At 44.2% G+C, this 14,573-nt stretch overlaps 1 protein-coding gene across 1 annotated transcript in view; it reads left to right on the top strand.

Annotated features, from left to right (window-relative positions):
• Positions 1–3,587: 3,587 nt before the first annotated feature.
• Positions 3,588–14,573, top strand: part of LOC309566993 (E3 ubiquitin-protein ligase Midline-1-like) — a gene marked incomplete at its 5' end in the record, with an annotated part of 30,350 nt that continues 19,364 nt past the window's right edge. The window contains one exon of the mRNA XM_082272312.1: positions 3,588–5,124. Coding sequence (XP_082128438.1) covers positions 3,588–5,124 — 1,537 coding nt within the window. The remainder of the gene's footprint in view (positions 5,125–14,573) is intronic.

The raw sequence follows: 14,573 nt of genomic DNA, 5'->3' as shown, positions 1-14,573 counted from the left end.
GCAGAGTGCCACAGCGTGCCCCCAATCAATGCAGAGCGCCACAGCATGCCCCTATCAATGCAGAGACCAGCGTGCGTGCCCCCTTCAATGCAGTGTGGGCTTCAACCACCCCCCCCCAGACCAATGCACTTACCTGGCGGCGGCTTCTCTTCAGTCCCGGCGGCGGCGGCTTCTCCTCACTCTGTCCCGCCGCGCGTCTCCTGCAGTCCTCCCGCTCATGCCTCCTCCTCGGCATATGGCATGGGGTTTGCCTTGCAACCAATCAGGTAGCGCGTATCGCACGCGCTTCCTGATTGGCCAGGAGGAGGATCGGTGTGGCAATAGCGAATTTTCATTCGCTATTGTCACACAATGGGTGGGCTCGGGATGCACTGCTCTGCGCCCCGAGCCCACCCTTTGCATCGCCCTATTAGAGCCTCTGGCTCTAATCATGTGATGTAAAAAAAAAAAAAACCCATTAAGCTCCATACGTCCGGCGCCCTGCATGCAGATTAGGGGGCCGGATGCATGGATGGGGGGGCGGGCCCCCAACACACGGGAACCGATCCGTCGATCCCTGCTGAGCGGGTGGATGACAGCTCCGTCTCCGCTCTGTGTGTGGAGAGGGGAGCTGTCAGATCCCCGCTGTCCTCTATGGGGGAATCGGATGAGAACGGACCACCTGTTCATTCTCATCTCATCCGATCCGCTGGACAGATGGAAAATAGGGTTTCAATCCGTCCGGATTTCACGGATAGGATCGGAATCGGATAGCAGCGGGGGTCAGCGGAGATGTCTCCGCTGACATCCATTACCCCATAGGGATGCATCGAGGATCCGAACAGGTCCGCCTAAAAAACTGACAGGCGGATCTGATCAGATCGTTCGTGTGAAAGGACTCTTAAGCCCCGTACACACGATCAGATTATCGAACGATCGGTCGTCCGTTTTTTGTGGCATGCTAGCCTGATGTGGAAAGTGAAGAGGTTATTTTCATACGAATTTTCCCGTACGACAGAATTCTACTTCAGAAGTGAGGTCATGTGTTGGATTGTTTTGTATGTGTTCTTTCGTCTCTGAGCATGCCCAGTCTTGCTCTTAAGATTTTTTTCTGTCGAAATCTGTACTAATGAGACGAAAATCGGACGTTGCTTTGACGGACGACAACATTTTTATAGCCTGCACATCAGGATTTTGTCAGCCGAAAAGTCGGAGTCGGCTGTCGAAAGCACCATACTAATGGGCCATACACACTATAAGATTTTCTGAAGACTTTTTCCTTTAGATTTACCAAAACCATATAATATGAGGTCAAACCTAAACACTTTCAATTTGTATGCAATCTGGCCGGCCCTTGCATTACATAGAAAAGGTAAATCTGAAGAAAATATAACCACAAAAGTTGGATAGTGTGTATCCAGCTTAACAATCCGAAAATCGACAGATTGGTCCTCGGACGAATTTTCACTACAGATTTTCTTATCGTGTGTACGGGCCTTAAGAGATGGGCTCGGGCGTGATCGAGTTCATACATGCCCGATCCCGCCAGAAAGCCGACAATGCTGCACAGAAATGCCTGTGATTAGCAGACTGCAGTGTTGGCTTCCTGGCGGGATCGAGCACGTGCAAACTCAAACACGCCCAAGTCTATCTCTAACCGGTGTAGCATGCAATTCCAAGACCTGACCCATACTTGCAAACTGTCCCTTTTTTCCTGGGACAGTCCCTGCAAATAGGAGCCTGTCCCAGGTAATTTATATTGTCCCTGGAAGCGCCTGTTAATCAGACTGCCCATAAATGTTACGCAGAAGTAGTGCAGCTGAATGGGAGAATTATTCCAACTCTGCTACTGTGGCCTTAAGTTTGAAATTCCCTTTTTAATTTCCTGTTATTCTCTCTATATTGAGTAGACTCTATAATCTGATAAATGGGCGAGATTAATTATGCAGAGTGGGCGGAGCTTCAGGAAAGTGGGTGTGGTAAGTAATTGATAGCTGTGCTGCAAAGTGTCCCTGGAACTTTTTTTTAACCACTTGCCGACTGCCTAACGACGATTTACGTCGGTGGTCAGCCCCTCACAGGCAAAGCGACGTAGGGCTACGTCGCTAGCCTATGAGGTTCTGGGGAGCGAGCGCGCGCCGCCGAATGCACGCTCCCGCTCGGTCACGGACCCCCCGCGCATGTGCCCGGCAGACTCGATGTCCGCCGGGCACTCGCGATCGTCCGTTACACCGGGAGAAAGGCAGGCGGCTAATGTAAACAAAGCCGCCTGTCATTCTCCCCTGTGTAAGAATACGGTTCTGCTATGTAGGACCGTTGATCACTGTTCTTACACCTCAAGCCACAACCAATCACAGTTAGAATCACGCCCCTAGGGACACACACAACCCCTCCCTCTCAAAAAAAGTTAACCCCTTCACTGCCAGTGTCATTTTTAAAGTAACAGTGCATATATATAGCACTGATTACTGTAGTAATGTCACTGGTAACCCCAAAAGTGTCAAAAATATCAGTCAAGGCTCTGATCTGTCCGCCACAATGTCACAGTTCCGCAAAAAAAAAATCGCAGATCGCCGCCATTACGCGTTAAAAAAAAAAACAACAAAAATGACAAAAATCTTTCCCTTAGTTAGTAAACGCAATAACTTTTGCGCAAACCAATCAAAATACACTTTTTTTTACCAAACATATGTAGCATAAAACAAATTGGCCGAAAATGTTAAATTTAGATTTTTACATTTTTTTTTTGGAATTTCATATAAAAAAATGTGAAAAATATTGTTATTTTTGCAAAATTTACGCTTTTTTTTGTTTATAGCGCATGATCAAAAAATCGCACAGGTGATCAAAAACCACCAAAAGAAAGCTCTGTTTGTGGGGGAAAAAAAGGACATCAAATTTGTTTAGGTAAAGCGTCGCACGACCGCGCAATTGTACGTTAAAGTCACGCAGTGCCGAATCGCAAAATAGGCCCTGGTCAGGAAGGGGGTAAAATCTTCCGGGGATTAAGTGGTTAAATGTTGGCAACTATGCTGACCACGTTCACCATATTGCTTTTCTTCCCCGGGAAGAGCGTTGGCAATGGTACCAAGGAGTACCTGCTCCTATTCTCTGAGAAAAAAAGCCCCAACTATAATCGTATACGTCATTTTCATAGACACTGCTCTGTAGCTTTAATTCTTCCTGTGAGACCTAGTCATGTGGCAGTGGTCACATGACCAGGAAGTCAAACTATTTCTGACTGCAGTGCAGAGAGGAAAGTTAGATCATTATTGGGAGCAACTAAAGTTGGTGATTCAGCTTTGCAGAGTCTCTGAGCAAAAAGATTTCTGAAGAAAACAATAACCCAACGAGCAAGTGAGACCATTATTTGAGCTGATACGAAGGAAGGAAGTTATCATTTGGTGACTTGCAGGCATGTTTACAACCCCGAATTGTGTTCAATCTACCTAGAGCTGCTACAAAGGTAACAAAGATCAGAGATCCGCAAACTGAGATCTTGAAGTGTGTGTGGACTGGTTCTTTGGAAGGTGAATTGGACAAGTGGGAGTTTTGGTGACTCTTCCTGTCTTGTATTGAACAAACTTCCAGTGTAATTTCTGGCTGCAATGGCATCTGCGAATCTGAGAGACGAGCTGAGCTGTTCCATCTGTCTTAACATTTATACGGATCCGGTATCACTGAAATGTGGACACAACTTCTGCCGGGAATGTATTGACCGTGTGCTGGACACTCAGGAGGCGTCTGGACTTTATATCTGTCCGGAGTGCAGAGAGGAGTTCCGGGAGCGACCTGTACTGTACAGCGCCAGAGCTCTACGTAACATAGCAGAGATGATTTTTACTTCTCAGCCTGATCAGGAAGATACAGGAATCTATTGTACTTACTGTGTGGACTCTCCTGTACCGGCTATAAAATCCTGCCTGCTCTGTGAAAATTCTCTGTGTGGCAAGCATTTGAAAGTCCACGCCAAATCCCCAGAACACGTCTTATCTGAGCCCACCAACTCCCCGGGGAACAGAAAATGCTCCATCCATAAAAAGATTGTGGAATATTACTGCCCCAAGGAAAGGGTTTGTATCTGTGTATACTGTATTGCTGTTGGAGAACACAAAGGACACCAAGTGGAGTCACTGGATGAGGCCTCTGAGAAGAAGAAAGAGAAGTTGAGGAAAGATCTGGAGATGATGACCTCAAATAAAGCATGGGCTGAGAAACAAGTCCAGAGTCTAGAAGAACGCAGGACAGACGTACTAAAAAGAGCAGCCGGTGTAACAGAGAGAGTCACTGTCCTGTTCAGTTCCTTCAGGAAAGAGCTGGAAGAACTTGAGAAGAGAGTCCTGAGTGAGATTTCCAGGCAGGAGAAGAAGATCTCACAATCGGTGTCCAATCTGATCCAACAGCTGGAGATACAGAAGGACGAGATGTCCAGGAAGATGAGTCACATTGAGGAATTGTGTAAAACCACCGACCCACTGACCGTCCTGAAGGATCCAAACCCAGACGGAGAGGACATCTGTCATACCGAGCAGGAGGATAATATGGAGACAATGATTCCCAGTGAAGGTGATTTCCATGAGGATCTCATCAAAGACAGATTACACAAATTATCTGATCTAATAAAAGATATTCCCATCTGTATACAGCAACCAGAAGGTGTTTTACTTGATGAGGAGACAGCTGCTAATGATATAAAGATTTCAGAGGACTTGAAAACTGCATCTTGGTTAACAGTAACATTACATCGTCCAGTGACTCCCAAAAGATGTAATAACTATCAGGTTCTAAGCAAGAGAAGTTTTTCCTCAGGGCGGCACTCCTGGGAGGTGGACACCAGTAATTCCATTTCATGGAGGGTTGGGTTGTGTTATCCCAGTATGGACAGGAACTCATTTATTGGAAATAATAAGGTTTCCTGGTGTTTTCAAAGGGATAAGAATAACTATGGTTATGTACATGAAAATAAACCTATGCATTTTCTTCTGAACCCTACCAGCCATAAATTCAGGCTTTATCTGGATTATGAGGCTGGGAAGATCTCCTTTTACGAGCTGTGTGACCCCATCAGACACCTCCACACCTTCACCACCACCTTCACCGAGCCCCTCCATTTTGTGATCTGTATTTGGAATGGATCGATGACAATTACCAACTAGGAATATATTTTGCTCGCGAGTAATTCCATTGGATGGAGGGTCGGGTTTTGTTATCCCAGTATGGACAGGAAATCATTTATTGGAAATAATAAGGTTTCATGGTGTTTGCGAAGGGATCAGAATAACTATAAATATGTACATGAAAGTAAGCATATGTATTTTCTTCTAAACCCTACCAGCCATAAATTCAGGATCTATCTGGATTATAAAGCTGGGCGGATCTCCTTTTATGAGCTGTGTGACCCCCATCAGACATCTCCACACCACCACCTTCACCGAGCCCCTCCATTTTGTGATCTGTATTTGGAATGGATCAATGACTATTACCAGCTAGGAATATATTTTGCTGTATGTTTTATTTTGTGCATTCAGTGGCAGTTTTGTCAGTTCACTCAAATCTGATAGTTCAGTGTTTGTTGGGTGCTTGAGCACTAAAGCCTACGACTAGCCATAGATGATATGATTTTCATTCCTATTACCATGGGTGGAAGAAAACCAAACTGCTCGATTCTCCCATCAACATCAGTGTTGAGAGGGGGCTGCCTCCCACTGCGCTATTATATTCTGCCAGCAGGGGGGGCGCAACGCACATTCCCGGCTTGCCAGCAGGGGGGCGCATTCCCGGCTTGCAGAATACAATGGTTACTGCTACCGGCTATAGCCGCCGGCAGTAACCATATGTAGAAAATCAATCAACTTGGGTACAGTTAGCTCATAGATGGTTTGAATCTTGGCCGGTCACTGCTGAACCTGCCAATATTTGAACTGTCTATAGCCAGTGTTTTGTCGAAAAGTGCATCCCGTTGAATAATGCCATTTGACGATCTGCGCATGCGCAGTATGTAACGTCACGCCAGCTCATCTATTGATCAGCTGGCGTGACGTCAACACTGCGCAGATCGTCGGATTATCTGACGATTTGCAAACCACAGAGGGAGAATTGTCAGATTCTGCCTCGCTCTCTGCGCATGCACGAGACTTGAGCGATGTCATAGGTGGAATACTATTGTTGTTGGGCAGATTTGGGTGTGTTGCAGTGCGGATTTGGGTGTGTTGCAGGGCGGATTTGGGTGTGTTGCAGGGCGGATTCCGTTGCTCAAGTCTCGCGCATGCGCAGGGAGAGCGAGGCAGAATCTGACAATTAGATTCTTTCTCTGCACTTTGCAGATCCTCTAGCTCCACTCTTTACACCAGACAATTATCTTGTCTAGTATAAAAAAATGGTTTATAAAAAAGGGAGAAAATTTGCAATAGTGGCATGATTTTGTCTATAGTTTGTAGATAAGGGGCTGGGCTTCTGCAGATAAAGGGGTTGGGTACACAACCTTATTGTAGATTGCAGTTTAGACCAGTAGAATGTTATTTCTAATAGGGGCCATATATTGAGGAAACTCAGGAAAGACATCATAATGTTCTGACTTTAGAGGGGTCTTCTACATATTTTATTTATGGACCAAGGAGGCCATCATGGACAGTGCTGGAGCATGGAGTGGGTTAGTACAACTTGCCAATAATTTTTTTTTTTTTTGTTATATGTGGGGGATGAAGGACCCAACAGGAGAAAAAAAAATCACTGGAGTTCTTCTTTATGACAATGGGCAGGGGAAAAGGACCCATATGGAAGGAAAAAACAAGCTGGAGCTCTGCTTCATGTCAATATAAATATGAAAAATGACACACAAATATATTGTAGATATAAAATAATAATTAAAAAAATTGTCCCAAACCAACTCCAGTTTTCGTTAAAAAGTGACTTTAGGGTGTGCGTTTATTAAAAAATAAAAGTTGCTTAGCTGTTCCTCCATATAATTTACACTGCATATCCCCAGGCTGTATTCTTGGCAACTCAAATCGGTGAATCCAGAAAGTACACCCGGAGTGTATAGGCTGCCGGTGTTGTGTGAAAACACCAAGTGGTCGAAATCTCCAATTATTCCTGGTGTACACTCACCGGAAATAACGTAGTTGGAGAATTCGGCAAGTTGGAGTTTTCGGCAGAACACTGGCTATAGCTACTGGCAGTAACCATATGTAGAAAAATCTGACATGCTGATTGTACTCAAGTTTAATCAGTTGATCAATTTGGGTACAGTCAGTCTGACCACAGATGGTTCGAATCTCAGCTGGTCCCTGCTGAACTGGCCAAGATTCGAACAGTTTATGGCCAGCCTGTGATGTTTTCTTATCTTTCTCAGGAAATTCAGTGGTGAAATCCTTACAAGGGGCTCCCATTCTTCTGTTCATTCTTAGTTCAATCTTATTTTATTGAAAGAGAAGGGTTTTACAGAGTTAGGGGAGAAGCATGGGGGTATGAAACATACAGTGAAATAAATTGTTCAGGTATGACATATGGTAAACTGTGAGTAAGTGCATACAACAATCAATATCAATAAGTGCAAATAAGGAACCTAAACCGCCAGGTCCATCAGATCCTGGCAGCAGCACAAGGTCAAGAAAACAGCAACTTGGGGTGTCAGGTGGTAACATAAATAAGAGAAAAGTCAAGGAAAGGCCAACACCAGTATAAACACTTTCATGGCTGGCGTCACTTGAGGAGATTGTGGGAAGTGTGATAGGCATTGATAAATATCCCGGCTTTCCATTGAGAAGCGCCTAAAAACAACAAATAAGCAAAAGAGGATTGCCTTATGGTGTCAATGGTATAGCCAGAGAGGGGAATAAAGGTAAGAGGATGGGATAAAGCAGCTTCTGTTCATTCTTAGAACATACAAAGGTTCAGTGCTAAAAACTAACAGAAAGTCCTTGACAGGAAATTCTACACAGAGTCCAATAGGTGTGGGGTCCAAAATAGAAAATCTTGTGAGAAATCCTTCACCGACAGATGTACACTCACTGACTCTTACCATCCAGAGTGGACTTCTACAGTGGTCGATTGCGCTTGTTACAGAATCCGATCGAACAGCAGGTCTCTTCCACCTTTAAGCAGATACCACTTTATATGGCCCTCAGTGGATATAACGTTCCATCCAGAGTGGATAACTACATACAGTGGTCGATTGCGCTTGTTACAGAATCCGATCCAACAGCAGCACTCTTCCACCTTTAAGCAGATATCACTTCATATGGGCCTCAATGGATATAATGTTCCATCCAGAGTGGACCACTACATACAGTGGTCGATTGCACTTGTTACAGAATCCAATCGATCGAACAGCAACACTCTTCCACTCTTAAGCAGATTCCACTTCATATGGTCCTCAATGGATATAACGTTCCAACATAGATAAAGACAATTTATAATGTAATACTTTCAGTATAAAATGTATTAAAATCCAGAAAACTCACTCACCAAAGGTAAGATAAAATCTCGCATGTATATCAACAATCCACAGGGGAATGTTTCCAACAATCAAGATGGCTGACCTCCGTGCTTGGCAACATCACGTGATCCAGCTCTACCCAACCAGTTTTGTCGCACAGATGTCATCAGGGCGTGGCCTCGCATGTACTGGATGCCTTATATGTGGTAGGGGTCGGTGTAACGTTAGAAAACCATACCCCGTGAGAAATCCATACCCACGTCACTTTCTGTCAGGAACAGCTGAGCAGCGTAGCAGTGCGCATGCTCACAGCCCCGGAGATGTTGCAGCCGAGCTGTTTTAATGTAACCGCCGCAAGTGTAACGTTACACACACTACCGTGATAAATCCATACCCTCCGAGCATGCGCACTTGTCAGCCCCTAAGCTGTTCAATGACATAGGTGCTGACGTAGGTGCCCCGGAAGTGACGAGGGTATGGTTTTTTCACGGAACACCGGATATAGAAAGACCATATCCCAAGAGTAGGAACTGATCGTCCCACCAGAACAGGAAGTGATGCCGTGTTCGACCAAAAAGTCCTGAGGGAATTAAACCGGAACCTAAAATCAAAGGTTCCGATCATGGGAAAATAAATCCTGGCCCTGCAGCATATGCAGACTATTAAATAGCAAAAAACGGAACTAAAATCAGAGTTCCAGTCGCTCAAAAATAATTTAGAGGTGGCCAGTTGGAAAACACATAACATTTTATTGAGTTTAAATGTATATTTCTGGACCAAGGCGGCCATTATGGACTGTGCTGGAGCATGGAGTGGGTTAGTACAACTTGCCAATCATTTTTTTGATATATATATGGGGGGAGAGGGACCCAGCGAGAAAAAAATTACTAAGGTAGAGTTCTGTTTTACGACAACGGGCAGGGGAAAATTACCCAAATGGAAGGAAAACAACAATATGTCAATATATATTCATGTCTATATTTATTCCTATGAAAAATTACATAGGAATAAATATAGATATAAAGTATTAAATAGTTTTTAAAAAATTGTCCCAAAGCCACTCCAGTTTCCTTTTAAACAGTGAGTTTAGGGTGTGCATTTATTAGAAAAAAAAGTTTCTTAGTTGTTCCTTCATTAAAATTATACTGTGTGTCCCCAAGCTATATTCTTGGCAACTCAGATATGTGAACGCACATTATGGCCATTAGATGACGATGAGGAGCACATTTATTCCCTATGATTGTCAGTATGGTTTAGTGGCCATAATGCAGTATTTTCCACATTCACCCATTTGAGCTGCAGAGAATGAGAAAATACAATTTTGAAGATTTTGAATTCTCATGCAGCCTCGATGGATGAACAGCTATGCCATTTTCTTTTTATAAATACACCCCTAAAGCCAGCCATAGATAGGTCAAACCCGTTGGATTTTGATCCATCTATGGGCAAGCTGGTTGTATAAAGTCGATCCCTCCATTCTCCATTGACTTCTGTACAACCAGCCTGTTGGAAAAGTTCCGCTCAATCAACCCTGCTGGCTATAGCTGGTGGTGCTGATGAGTGTGTTCTGATGGGGTGGGGTCGGACTCGGGAGGGAACTCTCCCTGCTGTCAGAATACAATAGGGAGGGATTCTCCCATCCACATCGAATGTGAAAATCCATTTCTTTTCTTTTTTTTTAACCTGCAGTTTGAATGAAAGCAAATTTAATCACGTATGGCCTGCCTAAGAACTTTATTCAGTCATCATGGTGTCCTCTCCATTCCATGAACCCTTTGAATTTGTATGCTTTCAGTTTATGGCCTCTTTCACACGGGCGTTCCGTATGTCCGTATATCACCCCATCCGTTTGCGGATGATTTACGGACATAATGTATGTCAATAGGATTGCGGATGTCAGCGGATGACCATCCGCTGACATCCGATTTTGCGTCCTTTCAGTTCTGTTCCGTTTTTTGGAACGGAACAGAACCCTATTTTTTCTTCCGTTTAAAAAACGGAAAGGACGCAAAATCGGATGTCAGCGGTGTCATCCGCTGACATCTGCAATCCCATAGACATACATTATGTCCGTATATCATCCGGAAACAGATGGGATGATATGCGGACATACGGACCGGATGACACAAGTGTCATCCGTGTCCGTAAAAAAAAAAGCGCCGGAGCGGATCGCAATACGGTCCGCTCCATGTGAAAGAGGCCTTAGACTTTGCAGTATGTTAAGTGCTCTAACCCTCGGCAACCAATCATCGTTCACCTCTTATTGTGCTGACAGGTGCTGACCTGGTAAGAGGATATTTGATTGGTTGATAGAGGTTGTGTTACTAAACATTTTATTACTTTGAAAATGTTTTTTTATGTATCCTAATATGGTGAATACTGTAATATTAACAAAAGTTTCCATTTATATTAAAGCATTTCTGCCATGTTATTACAGAGGTGATGGGTAAATTGTCATTGTAAAAATAAAATTTACTATTCTTTGATCATTTTATTTTTTTTACTTATTGTAGGCAATGAGTACCTGTCTTGTACACACAGTGAGGTCAGACGTATAGGGGACTGTGCCTGCATTGCCAAAAGCAGTCAGCAAGATCAAGGAAGATAAGAGCTGCAATCAGTACTCCTTCCCAGCTAACAATCGGCTCCAGCTCCATATTCTTAAGCCCCGTACACACGTACCGATCGTCGGCCGAACGATCGGCCGTCTTTTGTCCCCGGGCTGTCGTGTCCGCTGAAAAGTGCAAAAGACTGCACATTAATTTTGTCCACCAACAACAGCCGACTGCAGAAGTGATGTCATGTGATGGTTAACTTTCCCTGTGTTTTTTCTTTTCTGAGCATGCCCAGTCTTGCAAATCTGCTGATTGTCGGCCGAATTCTGTACTGACTGGCGAACAATCGGCCGTTCTGGTGTCGGCATACAAACATTTTAATGCTTGCACGACAGATTCTGTTCGGCCGAAAGTGCGCTGTCGGCTGTCGGAAGCATCATACTAACAAGCCGAAAATCGTCCGATCGGTTGTCGGCCGAATCTTTTCGGCCGACAATCTGCACGTGTGTACGGGCCTTTAGGCTCTATTCACACTTGCACGATTTGTCAAGCAACTTTGGACTTCAAAGTTGCATGACAAGCCATTCCCCATGTTTTCCAATCATAACCATTCATATATGTACGGCTTAAAGCAGAGTTCCACCCTGAAAAAACAATTTTCACTGTCTGCTTGCTCTAAATTACCTGTAAAACAATTGGATAATTAACATTTTTTTTTTTTTTTAAATTCACTTACCTTGTTTTTAACCACTTAAGCCCCAGCCCTATTTCGGACACTTTTTGTTTACAAGTTAAAACCAGTATTTTTTCCTAGAAAACTACTTAGAACCCCCAAACATTATATATATTTTTTTAGCAAAGACTCTGGAGAATAAAATGTCGGTAATTGCAAAATTTTTTGTCACGCGGTATTTGCGCAGCGGTCTTTAAAACGCCATTTTTTTGGAATAAATTTGAAAAATCACATTTCACTGCATTTAAAAAATACTAAACAGTAAAGTTAGCCCATTTTTTTTGTATATTGTGAAAGAACATGTCACGCCAAGTAAATAGATACCCAACATGTTTCGGTTTAAAATTGCGCCCCCCCGTGGGATGGCAACAAACTGCGGTCAATAGAGATCTCAATCGGCGACGCTTTAAATTTATTTAACGGTTACCAGTTTAGAGTTAGAGTGTAGCTCTTTTTTTTAATTATTGCCCACGCTCTGGCGGTCGCGGCGATACCTCACATGTGTGGTTTGAATAGCGATTTCATTCGCGGCTCGACTTGCGTATACGTTTTTTTTTTGTGCGCGAGTTAACGGTGACGGGGGCGGCTACATTTTTTTTTTTTTCCTATTTATTTTTTATTTTTTTTAACTTTATTACAGGTTTTAAAAAAAAAATAAAAAAATCTGATCACTTTTATTGCTGTCACAAGCAATGTAAACATCCCTTGTGACACCAATATGTAGTGACAGGTACTCTTTATGGAGGGATCGAAGGTCTAAAAGACCCTAAACCCCTCCACTACACTTCCCTGTATGCAAAAAACGGCGTTTTTGCATACAGCCGTTTTTCAAATTTGCCGCCTTTTGCAGCACAGTAACCCGGAAGTGACGTCATGGACGCCGCCTCCGGGTTACGTCATCGATGCCGTTTCCGGCATTCATCGGTACTCCATCCAGCCGGCGGACGTGCCGGCTGGGTGCTCGAGAGCAAAGCCACGGATGGCGGCGGGAGGGGGGGGGGGACGTCCCGGGTAACGATCGAGCGGCTCCCGAGCCGCATCGGTCGTTACCGATGGAAAGCCGTCGGCTTCAAACCACGGTACCGGGATGATGCCTCTAGCTAGAGGCATCATCCCGGTATAACCCCGCAAAGTTACCCGACGTATGGGTACGTCGATATGCGGTAAGTGGTTAAAGAAAATATACTTACTTCCTCTTCCTCCCTCTGCGACCACGACCCGCTTCCTTCTTGCGTTGACTCCTGGGAGCTGAACGTCATTGCCCCCAGGAGTCAATGCCCAGGGCATGCCCAGAAGCTGTGTAGGGATGACGCGCCTGCGCCGGAACTGACGAGTGGGGCCGGTGCAGGGCATTCTGGGACCAAAGAGGGCCCCGAAGAGGATGCCCTGGCTTCAGCTGCCCACACCTGAGATGGCAGCGCTGGACAAGACATTTTCAAGGTAAGTATTTCTTCTAAAAGGTAAGTGCAACCTGGGACAGTTCAGAGGCTATCCATTCTGAAATGCACTAGCCCTGACTGTCCCGGGGGTATTTTTATCTAAATTTTCTTTTTTCAAGCCGGAACTCCGCTTTAACCACTTTACCACGGGAGGATTTCGCTGTCTTACGTCTGGGCCACTTTTTGCAATTCGGGACTGTGCGACTTTAACTGACAATTGCGCGGTCGTGCGATGCCATACCCAAACAAAATTTATGTCCTTTTTTTCCCACAAACAGAGCTTTCGTTTGGTGGTATTTGATCACCTGTGCGATTTTTACTTTTTGAGCTATAAACAAAAAAAGAGCGTAAATTTTGAAAAAATAACAATATTTTTCACATTTTTTATATGAAATTCCCCCCAAAAAAAATGTAAAAATCTAAATTTTTTTTACATTTTTGGCCAATTTGTTTTCTGCTACCTATGTTTGGTAAAAAAAATCACAACAATAAGCGTATTTTGATTGGTTTGCGCAAAAGTTATTGCGTTTACTAACTAAGGGAAAGATTTCTGTCATTTTTGGTGGTTTTTTTTTTAACGAGTAATGGCGGCGATCTGCGATTTTTTTTTTTTGCGGGACTGCGACATTGCGGCGGACAGATCGGACCCTTGACTGACATTTTTGACACTTTTGGGGGTACCAGTGACATTACTGCAGTAATCAGTGCTATATATATGCACTGTTACTGTAAAAATGACCCTGGCAGGGAAGGGGTTAATTTTATTGGAGAGGGAGGGGTTAATGTATGCCTGGTGCTTACTAACGTGTGTGGGGGAAGGGTGACTGAGTGACACAGGGACAGATCCAGGGTTCAGCTATGCTGAATCCTGCAATATGTCACTGTCTATCACTTAGGAGATCCGCCCGCTTGTGTTTACACAAGCAGGCGGATCTCCACACTAGATCCCCGACGATCGGGGAAGAGCAGCGGCAATCGCCGGTGCTCCTCCCCTGGCCCGACTCCCGCTGTGACTGAATACAGCGGGAGCGAGCCTCCCGCCGAGAAAGGGGAGTGTCTGGCGACGTAGGTTTACGTCGCCAGACGATAACGAACCACTCTGCCGCAGTAGTACTCAAGTGAGCAGACGGCAAGTGGTTAAAGTTGCAGCGACTTCATAGTAGTTCATGCAATATTTTGGTCCGACTTTCTTTCAATAATTTTTATTCAAGAATAACAAGTGAACATGGCATCAAAATACAATAATGAAATGTTGAGAAAGTAACATATCTTGGAGAAATAGCAATAATAATAGAACAAGGCAATCAAAAGAATGAAGGTTTTCAGTCCATACGGCAACATTCCCAAGAGCAAAGCAGTACAGAAAACACTAGAAATGTAATGGCCAATGAGAAAACAGGAAAAGTACATTTAAAAGTAACAGTACGGCC

Source organism: Pelophylax lessonae, assembly GCF_965119305.1.
Source record: "Pelophylax lessonae genome assembly, chromosome: 11".
NCBI classification, from domain to species: domain Eukaryota; kingdom Metazoa; phylum Chordata; class Amphibia; order Anura; family Ranidae; genus Pelophylax; species Pelophylax lessonae.
Note: the sequence above shows the minus strand (reverse complement) of the source record. Positions and strands in the feature narration are given on the sequence as shown.